General features: G+C 40.7%; 1 protein-coding gene across 2 annotated transcripts; it reads right to left on the bottom strand.

The window, feature by feature from the left end:
* Positions 1 to 810: 810 nt before the first annotated feature.
* Positions 811 to 8992, bottom strand: ndufs7 (NADH:ubiquinone oxidoreductase core subunit S7). 2 transcript variants are annotated; one of them, XM_039000939.1, is made up of 8 exons: positions 8925 to 8992; positions 8148 to 8187; positions 7712 to 7780; positions 7506 to 7626; positions 4909 to 5088; positions 4761 to 4807; positions 4412 to 4500; positions 811 to 1051 (listed from the first exon to the last, which is right to left on the bottom strand). In XM_039000939.1, exons 1-8 carry the CDS (start codon positions 8938 to 8940, stop codon positions 954 to 956), a joined length of 660 nt encoding a protein of 219 aa, XP_038856867.1. In that variant the 5' UTR covers positions 8941 to 8992; the 3' UTR covers positions 811 to 953. The 2 variants fall into 2 exon arrangements, with proteins under 2 accessions (XP_038856867.1, XP_038856868.1); XM_039000940.1 differs by having other exon boundaries at positions 8148 to 8184; positions 8925 to 8983.
* Positions 8993 to 21887: the final 12895 nt, after the last annotated feature.

Below are 21887 nucleotides of genomic sequence, written 5' to 3'. Positions count from 1 at the left end.
AAAACACTGAGAAAATACATAAATTGTATTTATGATGCATGCTACATTTCTTGCAGATTTAGAGGGTGATTTATAGATATATATTTTTTTAATGTAGATTGTGTGATTTGTCACTATAAGTTACATCCAAAGGGTGCCTCTTTGTGCAAATATGTTAAAACGGTTTACACCTTTCAACTTTCCTATAAAATATGAACAGCTACACCCTGCTTCCTGATCGGCTAGGTGGAATAGCACCCCTATTGCTACTTTCCAATTGTCTAAGATGTACACAAGTGCATACAGGGCCGGGGTCAATTTGGGATTGAATTTTGGTGAGTAGAACCAAAGACTGGCCCTGAGACAATACTCTTAAATTGTATCCATCCACATTTACTCTTAAGTAAACAGTGAAGACATAATTGGTCAAAGCACTGCAAAAAGAAAGCATGCTTATACCAATTCAATGTCAGGTCAGTGATTACTTCAAGGAAGAAAGGAAACATTTAGGAGTATTTCAAAAAGGTACTCTACTCTCTCTTTGGTAGACCCAGAGCTAATAGAAGTAAATGTCTAAACTCAGAATTTTTTGGGGTGCCAAGTACACCATCTACTGGTTCAGAATATACACACATAGAAAGTCTTCAAACAAAGGAGTACACCAACATACATAACAAAAACTAATGGACTACTAAAGAAAACTGAGGTGACTTCCATCTACATAGTAATGAACATAATGTTTAAAATGCTCAGTTAAAATGATTATTGATAAATGTATTTAAATCCCTGCCAGTATCATAATCTGTGCAAGGCCAAGAACAGTGATACAAATGACAAGAAATTCCTTTATTGTTTCTGCAGAGATGTGCTAGAGCTCAACCCAGAGTGATTCCTGAGGATATTGCCAACCGGTTTACTGGCTGATCAGACCACCAATAAATACAACATTTACAAAAAGCCAGACGTACATCATTTCACTTGCGATACCAAATCCTCATTTTCTTCTCTCTCTTTATTTTCTTTTGCAACTGTAGCGTCCCGTAGAGAAGGGCCTCTGCTGTGGGTGGGCAGCCTATGGGAGGACAAGTAAAACAGTCACTTAGAGTGAAATGTTTTCTATAAAAATAATAATAAAAAAAGGTAAATAAGATGATCTTCAGAGCTATTATTGTGATTTGTTTCTTTTCCACATTGCTGATCATACAGTGCCTTCAGAAACTATTCACACCCCTGGACTTTTTCCACATTTAGTTGTGTTACAAAATTGGATTAAAATGGATTTAATTGTAAATCTTTGTCAACGATCTTCACCAATGTCAAAGTGGAAGTAAAATTCAAAAAAATAAATAAATGGAAAATAAAACACTATATCTTGATTAGATAAGTATTCAACCCCCTGTGTCAATACATGTTAGAATCACTTGCGGCAGCAATTACAGCTCTGAGTCTTTCTGGGTAAGTCTAAGAACTTTGCACACCTGGATTGTACAATTTTCCCCCATTATTATTTTTTAAACTCTTCAAGCTGGTTGCTGATCATTGCTAGACAGCCATTTTCATGTCCTGACATACATTTTTTTACTTAAATCTGCTTGAAAATCTAACTAGGCCACTCAGGAACATTCAATGTCATCTTGGTAAGAAACTCCAGTGTATATATGGCCTTGTGTTTTAGGTAATGGCCCTGCTGAAAGTTGAATTTCAAATCAAATGAACATTTTATTTACAACAGGTGTAGACCTTACCATGAAATGCTTACTTACAAGCCCTTAACCAACAATGCAGTTAAAGAGTTTAAACAAATTAAAGTTTAAAAAAAGAATAAAAACGAACAATAAAATAAGGCTATATACAGGTGGTACAAGTACCGAGTCAATGTGCGGGGGTACAGGTTCGTCAAGGTCATTTGTACATGTAGGTAGAGGTAAAGTGACTATGCATAGATAATAAACAGCGAGTAGCAGGAGTGTAAAAACAAAGTGGGGTGGGGATCAATGTAAATTATCCGGATGGCCATTTGATTAATTGTTCAATCTTATGACTTGGGGGGGGGGGGGTAGAAGCTGTTAAGAAGCCTTTTGGACCTCGACTTGGCGCTCCGGTACCGCTTGCCGTGCGGTAGCAGAGAGAACAGCCTATGACTTGGGTGACTGGAGTCTGACAATTTTTTGGGCCTTCCTCTGACACTGCCCAGTATATAGGTCCTGGATGGCAGGAAGCTTGGCCCCAGTTATGTACTGGGCCGTACACACTACCTTCTGTAGAGCAGTTGCCATACCAGGCGGTGAAGCAACCGGTCAGGATGCTCCCGATGGTGCAGCTGTATAACTTTGAGAATCTGGGGACCCAAGCCAAATCTTTTCAGTCTCCTGAGGGAGAATAGGCTTTGTCATGCCCTCTTCACGTCTGTCTTGGTGTGTTTGGACCATGATAGTTTGTTGGTGATGGGGACACGAAGGAACATGAAACTCTCGACCGGCTCCACTACAGTCATATAGATGTGAATTGGGGCGTGTTCGGCCCATCTTTTCCTGTAGTCCACGATCAGCTCCTTTTTTTTTTTTTTCTTGCTCACGTTGAGGGAGAGGTTGTTGTCCTGGGACCACACTGCCAGGTATCGGACCTCCTCCCTATAGGCTGCCTCATCGTTGTCGGTGATCAGGCATACACCGTTGTGTCATCAGCAAACTTAAAAATGGTGGTGTTGGAGTCATGCTTGGCCACACAGTCGTGGGTGAACAGGGAGTACAGCATGGGACTAAGCACGCACCCCTGAGGAGCCCCGGTGTTGAGGATCAGTGTGGCAGATGTGTTGTTACCCACCCTTACCACCTGGGGGCAGCCTGTCAGGATGTCCTGATCCAGTTGCCGAGGGAGGTGTTTAGTCCCAGTGTCCTTAGCTTAGTGATGAGCTTTGTGGGCACTATGGTGTTGAACGCTGAGCTGTAGTCAATGAATAGCATTCTCACATAGGTGTTCCTTTTGTGCGATTGAATCATCGGTGGATCTGTTGGTGCGGTATGCAAATTGGAGTGGGTCTAGGGTTTCTGGGATAACGGTGTTGATGTGAGCCATGACCAGCCTTTCAAAGCACTTCATGGCTACCGACGTGAGTGCTACGGGGCGGTAGTCATTTAGGCAGGTTACCTTCGCTTCCTTGGGCACAGGGACTATGGTGGTCTGCTTGAAACCTATGCATTACAGACTCAGTCAGGGAGAGGTTGAAAACGTCAGTGAAGACACTTGCCAGTTGGACCGCTCATGCGCCGAGTACACATCCTGGTAATCCATCTGGCCCCGCGGCCTTGTGAATGTTGACCTGTTTAAAAAGGTCTTGCTCACATTGGCTACGGAGAGCATGATCACAGTCGTCCGGAACAGCTGGTCCTTTCATGCATGCTTCAGTGTTGCTTGCCTCGAAGCGAGCATAAGAGGCATTTAGCCCGTCTGGTAAGCTCGCGTCACTGGGCAGCTCGCGGCTGTGCTTCCCTTTGTAGTCCATAATAGTAGTGCAAGCCCTGCCACATCCGACGAGCGTCAGAGCCGGGGTAGTAGGATTCAATCTCAGTCCTGTATTGATGCTTTGCCTGTTTGATGGTTCGATATGAGGGCATAGCGGGATTTCTTATAAGCGTCTGGATTAGTGTCCAGTTCCTTGAAATAGGCAGCTCTAGCCTTTAGCTCAGTGCGGATGTTGCCTGTAATCCATGTCTCCTGGTTGGGATATGTACGTGCGATCACTGTGGGGACGACGTCGTCGATGCACATATTGATGAAGCCGGTGACTGAGATGGTATACTCCTCAATGTCATTGCACGAACCCCAGAACATATTCCAGTCTGTGCTAGCAAAACAGTCATGTAGCGTTGCATCCGCTTCATCTGACCACTTCCTTATTGAGCGACTCACTGGTATTTCCTGCTTTAGTTTTTGCTTGTAAGCAGGAATCAGGAGGATAGAATAATGGTCAGATTTGCCAAACGGAGGGCTTGGGAGAGCTTTGTATGCGTCTGTGTGGAGTAAAGTTGGTCTAGAGTAATTTTTCCTCTGGTTGCACGTGACATGCTGGTAGAAATGAGGTAAAACAGATTTAGGTTTGCCTGCATTTATCTCCCAGTGTCTGTTGGAAAGCAGACTGAACCAAGTTTAGGATTTTGCCTGTGCTTAGCTCTATTCTGTTAATTTTTCTCCTAAAACTCCCTAGTCCTTGCAGATGACAAGCATACCCATAACATGATACAGCCACCATCATGCTTGAAAATTTGAAGAGTGGTACTCAGTGATGCGTTGTGCTAGATTTGCCCAACGAATACACTTTTGTATTCAGGACAAGCGGTGTGAATACTTTCTGAAGGCACTGTATATCAGGGCCAGAACAAATGTGTTTTATAAGAGTAAAAAAATAAAATACAAATTACAGAATGATACATACCTGGAACGTATATGTCCACTGGTACGATGCGGTCACACCCTCGGACCACGGCGTAAGAGTAGTGGTAGTAGCCACCCCCATTGGCACAGCTTAATAAGGACAGAGTAATAAGATACAGTGTGGCTCAACTAACAGCTGAATATGAAAAACATCAACAGACACTGTAAAAGCACTGTGTGTAATGCTAAAACAGTTTGGGGAATTAAATCCCAATCGGTTGGCAGTAATCTTTATATTCAACAATCAGGCATTCTTAAATGAAAAAGTTAAGGACATCATGTGATCCATTTCAAACTAGACAACCACTAAAATCTTTCTGCTTGAACCTAATATTAGGACAAAATTTTACCTGCCCATGGAAATTACATATCTTGGCTCAGGCATCTGGTCATAAACCTATGGGAAAATAAGCATGTTGAATTCATAGTCAATAAAAGACTAACTTGATTTCAAGCAAATGCAGAACTCCTTTCTCCAAAGAAACTTCAGTCAAATACCTTGCGCAGAGCGGGGGCCATCTTGTTGGTCAAGGTGCCTGCCACAATCATGACGTCGGCCTGTCTGGGGCTGGCTCTGAACACCACTCCGAACCGGTCCATGTCGTATCGAGGAGCCGCCATGTGCATCATCTCAACCGCACAGCATGCCAGGCCAAAGGTCATGGGCCACAGGGAGCTCTAATGTAGAAATCCACAAAAACAGATTAGATCAATTGTTTTGTTAACCTAACTGAACAAAGATCATTCAGTCAGTCAATCTTTTTCCCTAACTCTTCCTAACAATCCTCAACTCATCTTGAGAAAGGTGAAAAGGAAAGGTCAAGGAATAACATTTAGACCAATGGTTCTCAAACTTTTTATAGTCCCGTACCCCTTCAAACATTCAAACTCCAGCTGCGTATCTCTAGCACCAGGGTCAGCACACTCAAATGTTGTTTTTTGCCATCATTGTAAGCCTGCCACACACACACACTATATGATACATTTAAACATAAGAATGAGTGCGAGTTGTCGTCACAACCCGGCTTGTGGGAAGTGACAGAGCTTTTATAGGACCAGGGCACAAATAATAATAAATCTATAATTTTTCTTTATTTAGCCATCTTATGTATTAAACCTTATTGTGAATAACTCCCCACAGGTTAATGAGAAGGGTGTGCTTGAAAGGATGCACATAACTCTGCAATGTTGGCTTGTATTGGAGAGTCTCAGTCTTAAATAATTTCCCACACACAGTCTGTGCCTGTATTTAGTTATCATGCTAGTGAGGGCCGAGAATCCACTCTCACATAGATACGTGGTTGCAAAGGGCATCAGTGTCTTAGCGCGAATTTCCAAGTCAAGAAACTGAGCGCAGCCCAATCCAGAAATCTGGCAGTGGCTTCTGATTAAATTTTCACAGAATCGCATGTTGCAATTTCAGTGAGGCTCTCTTGTTCAGATATCGGTAAGTGGATTGGAGGCAGGGCACAAAAGGGATAACGAATCCAATCGTTTGTGTCGTCCGTTTCGGGAAAGCACCTGTGTAATTGCGCACCCAGCTCACTCAGTCAGGTGCGTCGCTATATCACATTTGACATTGTCCGTAGACTTGAATTAATTTGCACACACAAAAAAATAAATCATACAATGATGGGAAGACCTGTGTGTTGTCCTTGTTAATGCAGACAGAAAATAGCTCCAACTTCTTAATCATAGCCTCAATGTTGTCCGGCAGATTGAATATAGTTGCGAAGTCACTGTAATCCTAGATTCAGATCATTCAGGCGAGAATAAACATCATCCAGCTAGGCCAGTCGTGTGAGAAACTCATCATCATGCAAGCCCCCTGATAACCAGTACACTTCTACACGTATGTTGTAAAAGCGTTACATGGTTACTGCCCATATCATTGCATAATGCAGAAAATACACAAGTTAGTCTTTATTCTCGCCCAAAACACTCCTGTGGCTTATTTTTCAAATTGTCATGTTTTGTTTATAAATGTCTGCGAGAGAGTAACGGTTAATGTGATTGGATTTTAATTATTTGACTAGGCTACCTGTATTTGACATTGTGTTGTTATTTCGCAGAACATTAGTTCACTGGTTTAATTTTATTTTTGGCAGTGAAACAAATCTACTCAGGCAAGAAAGAAAAGAAACTCATCCAAATATAGCACCGTTTGAAAATATAAAATGTACTGTTTGAAAATGTGAATAATTATTACTATGATTTTTTATTTATTATTGCCCCAGTTTGGGAATACCTGGTTTAGAGGAATGACCCCCCCAAAAAGTATTATTTGTGACAGCATTGGCTGGAATTTTACTTCAAATTAAATGGAATTACAGGAGTCAGAGACAACTTCTTAATTTTCCCCCAGCAAAGGGGACTCAATATGGAAAAAGTGAAACCAGACTATGCTTCCCTCTGTAGTTAGTTTAATCATTTTGACAGTTCCTTGACTGACAGCCAGCTGACCACATACTGTATGTTTAGTAGATTACAAAGAGAAGTAAAGAAGGATGTGGATGGGCCTCACGAGTGTGGCAGTGGTCTAAGGCACTACATCGCAGTGCTAGCTGTGCCACTAGATATTCTGGGTTCGAGTCCAGGCTCTGTCGCAGCCGGCCGCAACCGGGAGACCCATGGGGCAGCGCACAATTAGCCCAGCGTCGTGCGGGTTAGGGAAGGGTTTGGCAGCAGGGAGGTCCTTGTCCCATCGCGCACTAGTGATTCCTGTGGCGGGCCGGGCACAGTGCACGCTGACATGGTCACCAGGTGTACTGTGTTTCCTCCGATACATTGCTGTGGCTGACTTCCGGGTTAAGTGGGCATTGTGTCAAGAAGCAGTGCGGCCTGGCTGGGTTTCGGTGGACGCACGGCTCTCGAACTTCACCTCTCCCGAGTCCGTACGGGAGTTGCAGCGATGAGACAAGACTAACTACCAATTGGATACCACGAAATTGGGGACAAAAACATTTACAAAAACTCTTTTGGAGTTTGATAAAAGTTTTATAAAAGCCAAATTGACACTCAAAACATACAAAAGGTACCATATGCCACTGCAAAACAGAGATATTGTGTGGCATTGAATCTGAGCCCTAACTTACTCTGCGTGCCCAGTTCACCAGATCATCCAGTTTAGTGATGACATATTCTCCCTTGCTGCTTGCTACTGCAGCGGGCTTGGCAGCAGCTACCGCTGTGCTTTTCTCTCTGACTGGAACCACACTGGAGGGAAAGGGAATATTAAGTACTCGAGCAAATCTTCTTTATAGTTCTTGACAAATTCAGATGTTCACTGAATTTCCATTACCTTGTAGCATTGTCGCTTTTAGCAATGTGGTGTAGCGACCTCTGTTGTATCGCAAATACTGAAATGGGTCTGTATGGTAAAAAAGACCAAGATTGGATTGGCACTGACAACTTTGTGATAACTGCTGATGTAAAAGAGGTTTATAAAATAAAGTTGATTGATTGACTGACTTACTGGCCATCAACACAAGCACAATGGCACTGCACAGAAATAACACAATACTCTAAACTATAACAAATGGAGCAAACATATTTAATGTAGACTACTGGTGCTTCCAAAACAGAAAGAACCTCTATGTTGCTAACTATAGTAAATGCCAGACCTGTCTTGGACAAATTACGCACTTGATAAGGTGATTAATTAAAACCAGACTGCCAGAGACAGCAGATAAGCGTTCATAAATAATATCAGATTAAACTTTAAAAAGCATCCTTACCTTGATGAAACATTACCAAACGCGGCGAGGCGAGGGACTGCTAAGAAAATACAAAAAAAGCATAGCTAGATTTCAACAAATGCAATTAAATCATTACGCCACACCAAACTCTCTAGCTAACACAATTTACTGGGGGGATAACGTTACTGCACAGGTTGTCATTTGTTACCACAGCCTAACCCAAAATCACGACCAAAAAGCGTATTTTTGTTTGAATGAATCATTACGATAGACAATATTGACATGTGTGGCTGTAGTAACTAGTGGAAACCCACTGACTGGCAGTCAATGCGCATTTCTTGAGTGGCATAACAAACAGACGTTTGTGATATGGCTAGTTGTAACTTAGTCAAACTGACTTGAATCAAGTATTTGCTTATATAAATATTAACATGTATTTGCCATTAGATGACCATTAGCTAAGAGGTTGATCACACTGCATGTCTGACTGAGGAACTTAACGTTCCACGCGTGCTAGTTAGCTATTTACAAACAAACATTTTCTCACTGGCTAGCTAACGTTAGCTAGTTAGCCTAGCCAGAGCCGTTTCTGTTCAGATTTATGCCAGATATAGCATCTAGCTAGTTATAGCTAGATAGCAAGGTCAGTGATTACAACCGATGGTGGAAGCATACAATGACAAAACCTAGATAATACATTAATCAGGTGGCATAGGAAATACTGTAATGTTAGTGGGATAAATAAGTCGGATATTTAGCAGAATGATATGTCGCAGTAACTTGGGAACATTGCATATTAGCCATAACATCACTCACCCACCAACGCCGCCATCTTTCGCTAAAAATGAGAAGACTTCCACTTACTGTGGTTACGTGATAGAACGGTCCGTCCTATCTGTGATCCTTGGGACGTCGCTACTTCTTTGAAGTTGACATTTAAAATGGTTAGGTTCAGGGTTGGGACGTCCCAAGGATTCATAAAAAAAATATAGCAGTTAATTATAGGGACCTACCGGTATATATTTTTTTGTTAACAGGGAGAAAAATGTCTAAAGTAAGAGTTAAACGTATTGATTGGTCTGAACTTAAATACCAAAGATGTGGGAAATAATTTCACATTTGCAAGTGGTTCCATGGGGTGATCCAGGATCACTTTTTACAACCCAATCAACCGAGGTAAAGCCAGTTTCAAGTAGGATATTCGACGGATATTCGCGCTTTCAAACCTCAATAGCTTTCAAACCACTTGAGCCACAGACTCCAAATAAGTGTCATTATGTTGTAAAAAATTGCGCACAACATTGCACAGATCTTATTTTCACGATTTGGACATTAATTGGCTTTCCAAAGCTAATAAACATGTGCAAATGTGAGCAACATTTTGTATTCCAAATTGAATTAGTTCGGGAGCGTAAACAAAGTACAAACCTTTTTTACATTCAAATTTCAATAGCTCCTTGGTCATGTGACCTAGTGACTTCAAACAAGGTTCAGAATGTACACTGACTACCCTTCTATATTGCACACCCTTTAGTTTGACCATTTTCATCTCACATGGTTTTACATTAATTTTTCCAAATGTAGAATTTCAATAGCTCCTTGGTCATGTGACCTAGTGACTTCAAACAAGGTTCAGAATGTCCACTCTGTGGGCCTACACATTGCACATCCTTTAGTTTGTCCATTTGTATCTCACATGGTTTTACATGATTTTTTTCAACATGTAGAATTTCAATAGCTCCTTGGTCATGTGACCTAGTGACTTCAAACAAGGTTCAGAATGTCCACTCAGTGGCCTTACACATTGCACACCCTTTAGTTTGTCAATTTTTATGTCACATGGTTTTACATGAATTTTTCAAAATGTCGAATTTCAATAGCTCCTTGGTCATGTGACCTACTGACCTCAAACAAGGTTCAGAATGTCCACTGACTATATCTTCATATCGCACACTCTGATGTGTGTCTACTTTCATCTCATGCTATTAGACGTAAATCTGTAAGCTTTGCAGGCCTTCATTTTACATGGGTGTTAAAAAAAAAAATTGAAGTCAACAAATGTTCCATCCTCGCAATAACTATCTTTCACATGGACACTGAAAAGATCCGCAAATGGCTGTATGTGGTATGGATCAAGGACAGGAGAGGTGTTCAAACAGAGGTGCTTAAAGGAAGGTGCACAGGTAGGCCTCATGAAAAACAATGTTTCATATGCTCTTTTTAATTACAGTAATAGGCAATGATTTGTCAGTCACAGTGAGCTTGATAACGTGAAATAATCCTTTTCATAGCATCACTTTCATATACTGTACATTAAGACAAATCCTTCTACGTTGAGTATTAGAACGCAGTTTACATAACCTGATAATGACTTGATATTTGAGTGCATTCACAACAAGCCACCTGCAGACAACTTACAAAATGCAATATTGCATTTGAGGGTTCGTTTTTCTGATGAAAATAGTTATTTGATGCATGGCCTACTATTTCTAACTGGGAAAATAAATTCCTACGTCTTTTGTGAGTAAAATCCTTTTTCCAAAATTGATTTAGGTACATTTTTATGAAGAGGTATGAGGGTTGTGATATGGGTCATTTCATAGTCAACTAATTTAAGGGATCAATACATTTCTATATTGCTTCCCCAGTATCTACATGAACCATCAGGCCAAGTGTTTTTGGTTGACCCTGCTGGACAGAAAGAGAAGGAGGAATCGGAACACGCTGCATTCAAATTCAGGTCTTAGTTATTCCATTGTACTGGATCAAATAAACATTAGCATTTTACATACATTCATACGTGTAATACCTTTTTATGACATCCTGTGAAAAACTCTTGGCTGCTGGCTCTGTCACTTTCAGACATGCGCAGAGCAGACTTGAACCACAGGGGTTCTCTGTAAAGAGAGAGTAATCCAAAAGGCACAGACACACCCCTTGACTTTCAATTGGCACCGTTGACCTGTATGTATTCTCTCCTGATTGGCTCTGTGGTGCACAGTCTGGCAGTCTGACTAAAGTGCAAGAGGTATGAGGAGAGACATCCTCCTTTGTGTTTATGGGAACAAATATTTCCCAACACTTTGGATCCTATTCTTGGACAGTTAGAAGACACAATGCATCAATGCAAAAAAATATATATTACTAATGACTGTCCATCAGTAACATCAACCTTGTGGGTCTATGGGTGTTTGGGCCAATAAAGTGCCAACTCAATTCTACCAGTGACTAGTCTCTCATGCCCCTTAGAACGGAGACACAGAGCAATAGTTTTGAATCTAAACCAGCCCTTTTTTACTGGAGTACACTAACCCCTAATTGGGGCTCTTTTCTTGACACATAGTAGCACTTTACCAGATAAGAAGTCAAGAAGATCAAAAAGTAGATTGTTGTAAGGGTGTATTACATCCTATGCTGGCCCCATTGTCATATCCATTCTGGATTCTGAGTGGTAAAATCATAGCTGAAAAATGCCTCAATGTACAGTATGTGTATACATTTTCCGCCAAGACAGAACTGCCAAAGGGCGTGGAGTTGCAATCTACTGCAGAGACAGCCTGCAGAGATCTGTCATGCTATCCAGGTCTGTACTCAAACAGTTCGAGCTTCTACTTTTAAAAATCCACCTTTCCAGAAATAAGTCTCTCACAGTTGCCGCTTGTTACAGACCCCCTTCAGCCCCCAGCTGCGCCCTGGACACCATATGTGAATTAATTTCCCCCCATTTATCTTCAGAGTTTGTACTGTTAGGTGACCTAAACTGGGATATGCTTAACACCCCGGCCGTCCTACAATCTAGATGCCCTCAATCTCACCCAAATTATCATGGAACCTACCAGGTACAACCCCAAATCCGTAATCTCGGGCACCCTCATAGATATCATCCTGACCAACCTGTCCTCTAAATACACCTCTGCTGTCTTCAACCAGGAACTCAGCGATCAGTGCCTCATTGCCTGCGTCTGTAATGGGTCCGCGGTCAAACAACCACCCCTCATCAAAGTCAAACGCTCCCTAAAACACTTCAGCGAGCAGGCCTTTCTAATCGACCTGGCCCGGGTATCCTGGAAAGATATTGACCTCGTTCCGTCAGTAGAGGATGCCTGGCTATTCTTTAAAAGTGCTTTCCTCACCATCTTAAATAAGCATGCCCCATTCAAAAAATGTAGAACCAGGAACAGATATAGCCCTTGGTTCACTCCAAACCTGACTGCCCTTGACCAGCACAAAACATCCTGTGGCGTACTGCATTAACATCGAATAGCCCCCGTGATATGCAACTTTTCAGGGAAGTAAGGAACCAATATACACAGGGAGTTAGGAAAGCAAAGGCTAGCTTTTTCAAACAGAAAAGTGCATCCTGTAGCACAAACTCCAAAAAGTTCTGGGACACTGTAAAGTCCATGGAGAATAAGAGCACCTCCTCCCAGCTGCCCACTGCTAGGAAACACTGCCACCACCGATAAATCTACGATTATCGAGAATTTCAATAAGCATTTTTCTACGGCTGGCCTTGCTTTCCACCTGGCTACCCCTACCCCGGTCAACAGCTCTGCACCCCCCACAGCAACTTGCCCAAGCCTCCCCATTTCTCCTTCACCCAAATCCAGATAGCTGATGTTCTGAAAGAGCTGCAAAATCTGGGCCCCTACAAATCAGCTGGGCTAGACAATCTGGACCCTCTCTTTCTAAAATTATCGACCGCAATTGTTGCAACCCCTATTACTAGCCTGTTCAACCTCTCTTTCGTATCGTCTGAGATCCCCAAAGATTGGAAAGCTGCTGCGGTCATCCCCCTCTTCAAAGGGGGAGACACTCTCGACCCAAACTGTTACAGACCTATATCTATCCTACCCTGCCTTTCTAAGGTCTTCGAAAGCCAAGTTAACAAACAGAACACCAACCATTTCGAATCCCACCGTACCTTCTCCGCTATGCAATCTGGTTTCCGAGCTGGTCATGGGTGCAACTCAGCTACGCTCAAGGTCCTAAACGATATCATAATTGCCATCGACAAAAGATAATACTGTGCAGCCGTACCCATCGACCTGGCCAAGGCTTTCGACTCTGTCAATCACTGCATTCTTATCGGCAGACTCAACAGACTTGGTTTCTCAAATGACTGCCTCGCCTGGTTCACCAAAAACTTATCAGAAAGAGTTCAGTGTGTCATATGGGAGGGCCTGTTGTCCGGACCACTGCCAGTCTCTATGGGGGTGCCACAGGGTTCAATTCTCGGGCCGACTCTTCTCTCTGTATACATCAATGATGTCGCTCTTGGGGCTGATGATTCTCTGATCCACCTCTACGCAGACGACACCATTTTGTATACTTCTGGCCCTTCTTTGGACACTGTGTTAACTAACCTCCAGACTAGCTTCAATGCCATACAACTCTCCTTCCGTGGCCTCCAACTGCTCTTAAATGCAAGTAAAACTAAATGCATGCTCTTCAACCGATCGCTGCCCGCATCTGCCCACCCGCCTAGCATCACTACTCGGGACGGTTCTGACTTAGAATATGTGGACAACTACAAATACCTAGGTGTCTGGTTAGACGGTAAACTCTCCTTCCAGACTCATATTAAGCATCTCCAATCCAAAATTAAATCTAGAATTGGCTTCCTATTTCGCAACAAAGCATCCTTCACTCATGCTGCCAAACATACCCTCGTAAAACTGACTATCCTGCCGATCCTTAACTTCGGCGATGTCATTTACAAAATAGCCTCCAACGCTCTACTCAGAAAATTGGATGCAGTCTATCACAGTGCCGTCCGTTTCGTCACCAGAGCCCCATATACTACCCAACACTGCGACCTGTATGCTCTCGTTGGCTGGCCCTCGCTTCATATTCGTTGCCAAACCCACTGGCTCGAGGTCATCTATAAGTCGTTGCTAGGTAAAGCCCCGCCTTATCTCAGCTCACTGGTCACCATAGCAGCACCCACCGTAGCACGCGCTCCAGCAGGTATATTTCACTGGACACCCCGAAAGCCAATTCCTCCTTTGGCCGCCTTTCCTTCCAGTTCTCTGCTGCTAATGACTGAAACGAATTGCAAAAATCACTGAAGCTGGAGACTCATATCTCCCTCACTATCTTTAAGCATCAGCTATCAGAGCAGCTTACAGATCATTGCACCTGTATGTAGCCCATCTGTAAATAGCCCATCCAACTACCTCATCCCCATATTGTTATCTATTTTATTTTATTTTTTATTTATTTTTGCTCCTTTTCACCACAGTATCTCTACTTGCACATTCATCTTCTGCACATCTTACTCCAGTGTTTATATGCGAAATTGTAATTATTTTGCCACTACGGCCAATTTATTGCCTTATCTCTCTCATCTTACTTCATTTGCACACACTGTATATAGACTTTTGTATTGTGTTATTGACTGTACGTGTAACGATTGTCGTCTGGAGAAGGAGAGGAGGACCAAGGTAAGTGGTAAGTGGTCATATTTTTTTTATAAAATACGAAAACACTTGACAAACAACAAAAAACGAACAGTCCTGAAAGGTGAAACAAAACACTAAACAGGAAACAACCACCCACAAACAAAAGTGGGAAAACAGGGTACCTAAATATGGCTCCAAATCAGAGACAACGATAGACAGCTGCCTCTGATTGGGAGCCACACCAGGCCAAACACACAGAAACAGAAAACCTAGACCTACAACATAGAATACGCAGACATAGAATACCCACCCACATCACAACCTGACCAAACTAAAAATAGAAACATACAAAGCAACCTACGGTCAGGGCGTGACAGTACGTTTGTTTATTCCATGTGTAACTCTGTGTTGTTGTTTGTGTCACACTGCTTTGCTTTATCTTGGCCAGGTCGCAGTTGTAAATGAGAACTTGTTCTCAACTGGCTTACCTGGTTGAATAAAGGTGAAATAAAAAATATAAAAAATACTGTAGGTGGGAATGTCTTATGTCCGTCCTACATGTAGTGTTGGTACCTGGAATATTCCTCAACTGCATATATCATAAATTGCTATTGCAACTTGAAGTATTATGTTGAACAACTGACATTTTGCAGATATTATTTTGACAAACACACTTTGGTGCTTACAATTCATTCTCTATTGTCATAGATTTGGTGGGCACTGTCATCTGTGATCTTTGTGATATTACTTTCTTTAAGCACGTACTGATGTAACTGTCACTTAATATTTTTTTCTTAAAGTCTTCAAACGCTCTACATTTATTCACTCTGTGATAGGGTTGGATCCTATATGCTACTTTTATTATTGTCCTGTAAATGGTTCAGTGCCTATAATTTAGACTGTGTGTAGAATGGGGCATAAAGGAAATTACCTCTACTAATAAATTACTACTAGATTATAGTGATAAGGAAAACAGCATACAAATGTGGCTTGTGTATTCATTTGCCTATAACTAATCATAATTCCATTATTTATACATAAAATAGAAGATCCTGCCATGGAAAAGACGACTGGGTGGACATAAAGTGGATAGGAGGGGAAATAACTCACACCATGCAGCAGGACACCTTCAGCTGCGGGGTCTTTGTAATGCAGGTTTGATAGTTATATTTTCAATAATGAATGGTTAGCTGTTATGTGACAATTAGGTCAAAAACTCTATTTTATTTTTTGGTGTAGATGGCCAAGGAAGTTGCCACAGAACTTCCCCAATATCCCCTCCCAAATTGATATGGAACCTTCAAAAACACATGGAGCAACTGCGAAAATAAATGGCTGAGGATATACTAAAAATGTCTGGTATGTAATGACATTTAATTCAAAGTAAATGTAAAGTCTTTATTTTTATGTAGTTGTGTGGGACAGCCATATGTTCAGTTAATGCCTATGATTTCAGAGTTCAACAAAGCCAACAACTGACTGGGTTAGTAACTTTATTTAACATGTTTATAATCTTTTGACAACAGTGACGGCATGTAAGACAATTTATGATATAACACAATGGATGGCTAATTCGTCATTTGTCATACTGCATTGATATTTGATATTATTTATAACGTGGTGTTTTGTTTTGATTGAATGTTTTGCATGCCAACGGTGGTTCCATGTGCTGTGCCTAGGAATGAAGACAAAAGAATTCAACAGAGTAAAGAACACAAACCGGAAGTGCAGTCTTTGTTGTTGAAAATGTATGCTATACCCCATCCACATTGAAGAGGCTCTGAAATGTACATCAACCAGGGATAAAGAGAAAGTTAACACTGTGAAATGTTTCATACTTAATTGAAGTTAAGTGTCTATTGACATGTTGGAAAAGATTAAAGGTCTACAATTTCTGTTTAATTTGTCAATATTACATTTTTATTCATTGATTTACTGGCCACCATTACTGTGGTTATATGTTCAGTATATGTATTAACCAGCAAACCCACTGTAGCCTACCTCACTAGCTCACTCTCCATCCCCGTTGGACAATTAATAGCATGACTCTCGTACTTTGCCCTTTTCCTTTATGGTTGATATTAACAACGAAAGGAGATATTATCTGTCTCTCTCCTATCGAGTACCACTGTTAAATACTGTGGAAAAATAAAAAAACAGGGAAAATAAGCACTTAAAACGACCAATTATTGTAGATAAACATGAAAGAAAAGGGTAAACACAACACTAGACTGAACCCCCAATTGTCAAACTAATAATAATGTACAACAATATATAAGATACATGACTAGAGGTTATGCAATATGGGTGTATATCCACTGCACGCTTCTTAGGTGTGTAATTGACATGACCAAGGAGCTACTGCAAATTTGAAACTATAAAAAATGTACGTTACACCGCGTGATTTTAGAGTTCACAAACACGAGTGTGCAATATAGAAGGGTCGTCAGTGGACATTAGGTCACATGACCAAGGAGCTATTGTAATTCTACATTTTGAAAAATTCATGTAAAACCATGTGGGATGAAAATGGACAAACTAAAGGGTGTGCAATGTGTAGGCCCACTGAGTGGACATTCTGAACCTTGTTTGAAGTCACCAGGTCACATGACCAAGGAGCTATTGAAATTCTAAATTTTGAAAAATTCATGTAAAACCATGTGAGATAAAAATGGACAAACTAAAGGCTGTGCAATGTGTAGGCCCACTGAGTGGACATTCTGAACCTTGTTTGAAGTCACCAGGTCACATGACCAAGGCGCTATTGAAATTCTACATTTTGAAAAATTCATGTAAAACCATGTGAGATAAAAATGGACAAACTAAAGGCTGTGCAATGTGTAGGCCCACTGAGTGGACATTCTGAACCTTGTTTGAAGTCACCAGGTCACATGACCAAGGCGCTATTGAAATTCTACATTTTGAAAAATTCATGTAAAACCATGTGAGATAAAAAAAAATTACAATCTAAAGGGTGTGCAATGTGTAGGGCCACTGAGTAAACATTCTGAACCTTGTTTGAAGTCACCAGGTCACATGACCAAGGAGCTATTGAAATTCTAAACTTTGAAAAATTCATGTAAAACCATGTGAGATAAAAATGGACAAACTAAAGGGTGTGCAATATGTAGGCCAGCTGAGTGGACGTTCTGAACCTTGTTTGAAGTCACCAGGTCACATGACCAAGGAGCTATTGAAATTCTAAACTTTGAAAAATTCATGTAAAACCATGTGAGATAAAAATGGACAAACTAAAGGGTGTGCAATGTGTAGGCCCACTGAGTGGACATTCTGAACCTCATTTGAAGTCACCAGGTCAAATGACCAAGGAGCTATTGAAATTCTACATTGTGAAAAATTCATGTAAAACCATGTGAGATAAAAAATGGACAAACTAAAGGTTGTGCAATGTGTAGGCCCACTGAGTGGACATTCTGAACCTTGTTTGAAGTCACCAGGTCACATGACCAAGGATCTATTGAAATTCTAAATTTTGAAAAATTCATGTAAAACCATGTGAGATAAAAGTGGACAAACTAAAGGGTGTGCAATGTGTAGGCCCACTGAGTGGACATTCTGAACCTTGTTTGAAGTCACCAGGTCACATGACCAAGGAGCTATTGAAATTCTACATTTTGAAAAATTCATGTAAAACCATGTGAGATAAAAATTGACAAACTAAAGGGTGTGCAATGTGTAGGCCCACTGAGTGGACATTCTGAACCTTGTTTGAAGTCACCAGGTCACATGACCAAGGAGCTATTGAAATTCTACATTTTGAAAAATGCATGTAAAACCATGTGAGATGAAAATGGACAAACTAAAGGGTGTGCAATGTGTAGGCCCACCGAGTGGAATTTCTGAACCTTTTTTGAAGTCACCAGGTCACATGACCAAGGAGCTATTGAAATTCTACATTTTGAAAATGTATGTAAAACCATGTGAGATGAAAATGGACAAACTAAAGGGTGTGCAATGTGTAAGCCCACAGTGGACATTCTGAAACTTATTTGAAGTCACTAAGTTACATGACCAAGGAGCTATTGTAATCTTACATTTTGAAAAATTCATGTAAAACCATGTGAGATAAAAATGGACAAACTAAAGGGTGTGCAATGTGTAGGCCCACTGAGTGGACATTCTGAACCTTGTTTGAAGTCACCAGGTCACATGACCAAGGAGCTATTGAAATTTTACATTTTGAAAATGCATGTAAAACCATGTGAGATGAAAATTGACAAACTAAAGGGTGTGCAATGAGTAGGCCCACTGAGTGGACATTCTGAAACTTATTTGAAGTCACTAGGTCACATGACCAAGGAGCTATTGAAATCTTACATATTGAATAATTCATGTAAAACCATGTGAGATAAAAATGGACAAACTAAAGGGTGTGCAATGTGTAGGCCCACTGAATGGACATTCTGAACCTTGTTTGAAGTCACCAGGTCGCATGACCAAGGAGCTATTGTAATCTTACATTTTGAAAAATTCATGTAAAACCATGTGAGATGAAAATGGACAAACTAAAGGGTGTGCAATGTGTAGGCCAACTGAGTGGACATTCTGAACCTTGTTTGAAGTCACTAGGTCGCATGACCAAGGAGCTATTGTAATCTTACATTTTGAAAAATTCATGTATAACCATGTGAGATAAAAAAAAATTACAATCTAAAGGGTGTGCAATGTGTAGGGCCACTGAGTAAACATTCTGAACCTCATTTGAAGTCACCAGGTCAAATGACCAAGGAGCTATTGAAATTCTACATTGTGAAAAATTCATGTAAAACCATGTGAGATAAAAAATGGACAAACTAAAGGTTGTGCAATGTGTAGGCCCACTGAGTGGACATTCTGAACCTTGTTTGAAGTCACCAGGTCACATGACCAAGGAGCTATTGAAATTCTAAATTTTGAAAAATTCATGTAAAACCATGTGAGATAAAAGTGGACAAACTAAAGGGTGTGCAATGTGTAGGCCCACTGAGTGGACATTCTGAACCTTGTTTGAAGTCACCAGGTCACATGACCAAGGAGCTATTGAAATTCTACATTTTGAAAAATTCATGTAAAACCATGTGAGATAAAAATTGACAAACTAAAGGGTGTGCAATGTGTAGGCCCACTGAGTGGACATTCTGAACCTTGTTTGAAGTCACCAGGTCACATGACCAAGGAGCTATTGAAATTCTACATTTTGAAAAATGCATGTAAAACCATGTGAGATGAAAATGGACAAACTAAAGGGTGTGCAATGTGTAGGCCCACCGAGTGGAATTTCTGAACCTTTTTTGAAGTCACCAGGTCACATGACCAAGGAGCTATTGAAATTCTACATTTTGAAAATGTATGTAAAACCATGTGAGATGAAAATGGACAAACTAAAGGGTGTGCAATGTGTAAGCCCACAGTGGACATTCTGAAACTTATTTGAAGTCACTAAGTTACATGACCAAGGAGCTATTGTAATCTTACATTTTGAAAAATTCATGTAAAACCATGTGAGATAAAAATGGACAAACTAAAGGGTGTGCAATGTGTAGGCCCACTGAGTGGACATTCTGAACCTTGTTTGAAGTCACCAGGTCACATGACCAAGGAGCTATTGAAATTTTACATTTTGAAAATGCATGTAAAACCATGTGAGATGAAAATTGACAAACTAAAGGGTGTGCAATGAGTAGGCCCACTGAGTGGACATTCTGAAACTTATTTGAAGTCACTAGGTCACATGACCAAGGAGCTATTGAAATCTTACATATTGAATAATTCATGTAAAACCATGTGAGATAAAAATGGACAAACTAAAGGGTGTGCAATGTGTAGGCCCACTGAATGGACATTCTGAACCTTGTTTGAAGTCACCAGGTCGCATGACCAAGGAGCTATTGTAATCTTACATTTTGAAAAATTCATGTAAAACCATGTGAGATGAAAATGGACAAACTAAAGGGTGTGCAATGTGTAGGCCAACTGAGTGGACATTCTGAACCTTGTTTGAAGTCACTAGGTCGCATGACCAAGGAGCTATTGTAATCTTACATTTTGAAAAATTCATGTATAACCATGTGAGATAAAAAAAAATTACAATCTAAAGGGTGTGCAATGTGTAGGCCCACTGAGTGGACATTCTGAACCTCATTTGAAGTCACCAGGTCAAATGACCAAGGAGCTATTGAAATTCTACATTGTGAAAAATTCATGTAAAACCATGTGAGATAAAAAATGGACAAACTAAAGGTTGTGCAATGTGTAGGCCCACTGAGTGGACATTCTGAACCTTGTTTGAAGTCACCAGGTCACATGACCAAGGAGCTATTGAAATTCTAAATTTTGAAAAATTCATGTAAAACCATGTGAGATAAAAGTGGACAAACTAAAGGGTGTGCAATGTGTAGGCCCACTGAGTGGACATTCTGAACCTTGTTTGAAGTCACCAGGTCACATGACCAAGGAGCTATTGAAATTAAACATTTTGAAAAATTCATGTAAAACCATGTGAGATAAAAAATGGACAAACTAAAGGGTGTGCAATGTGTAGGCCCACTGAGTGGACATTCTGAACCTTGTTTGAAGTCACCAGGTCACATGACCAAGGAGCTATTGAAATTCTACATTTTGAAAAATTCATGTAAAACCATGTGAGATAAAAATTGACAAACTAAAGGGTGTGCAATGTGTAGGCCCACTGAGTGGACATTCTGAACCTTGTTTGAAGTCACCAGGTCACATGACCAAGGAGCTATTGAAATTCTACATTTTGAAAAATTCATGTAAAACCATGTGAGATAAAAAATGGACAAACTTATGGGTGTGCAATGTGTAGGCCCACTGAGTGGACGTTCTGAACCTTGTTTGAAGTCACCAGGTCACATGACCAAGGAGCTATTGAAATTTTACATTTTGAAAATGCATGTAAAACCATGTGAGATGAAAATTGACAAACTAAAGGGTGTGCAATGAGTAGGCCCACTGAGTGGACATTCTGAAACTTATTTGAAGTCACTAGGTCACATGACCAAGGAGCTATTGAAATCTTACATTTGGAAAAATTCATGTGAAAAACCATGTGAGATAAAAATGGACAAACTAAAGGGTGTGCAATGTGTAGGCCCACTGAGTGGACATTCTGAACCTTGTTTGAAGTCACCAGGTCACATGACCAAGGAGCTATTGAAATTCTACATTTTGAAAAATGCATGTAAAACCATGTGAGATAAAAATGGACAAACTAAAGGGTGTGCAATGTGTAGGCCCACTGAGTGGACATTCTGAACCTTGTTTGAAGTCACTAGGTCACATGACCAAGGAGCTATTGAAATTCTACATTTTGAAAATGCATGTAAAACCATGTGAGATGAAAATGGACAAACTA

The sequence above is a fragment of the Salvelinus namaycush genome, chromosome 9, assembly GCF_016432855.1.
Source record: "Salvelinus namaycush isolate Seneca chromosome 9, SaNama_1.0, whole genome shotgun sequence".
NCBI lineage: Eukaryota > Metazoa > Chordata > Actinopteri > Salmoniformes > Salmonidae > Salvelinus > Salvelinus namaycush.
The sequence above is the reverse complement of the archived record's forward strand: the minus strand, read 5'-3'. Positions and strand labels throughout refer to the sequence as shown.

Excerpts from the sequence above, each read along its gene's own strand:
- ndufs7 (XM_039000939.1), bottom strand. Across the intron at positions 7,627-7,711 it reads AAAAGCGACAATGCTACAAG|TGTGGTTCCAGTCAGAGAGA; the intron begins GTAATGGAAATT and ends CTTTCCCTCCAG. Across the intron at positions 5,089-7,505 it reads TGGTGAACTGGGCACGCAGA|AGCTCCCTGTGGCCCATGAC; the intron begins GTAAGTTAGGGC and ends TTTCTACATTAG.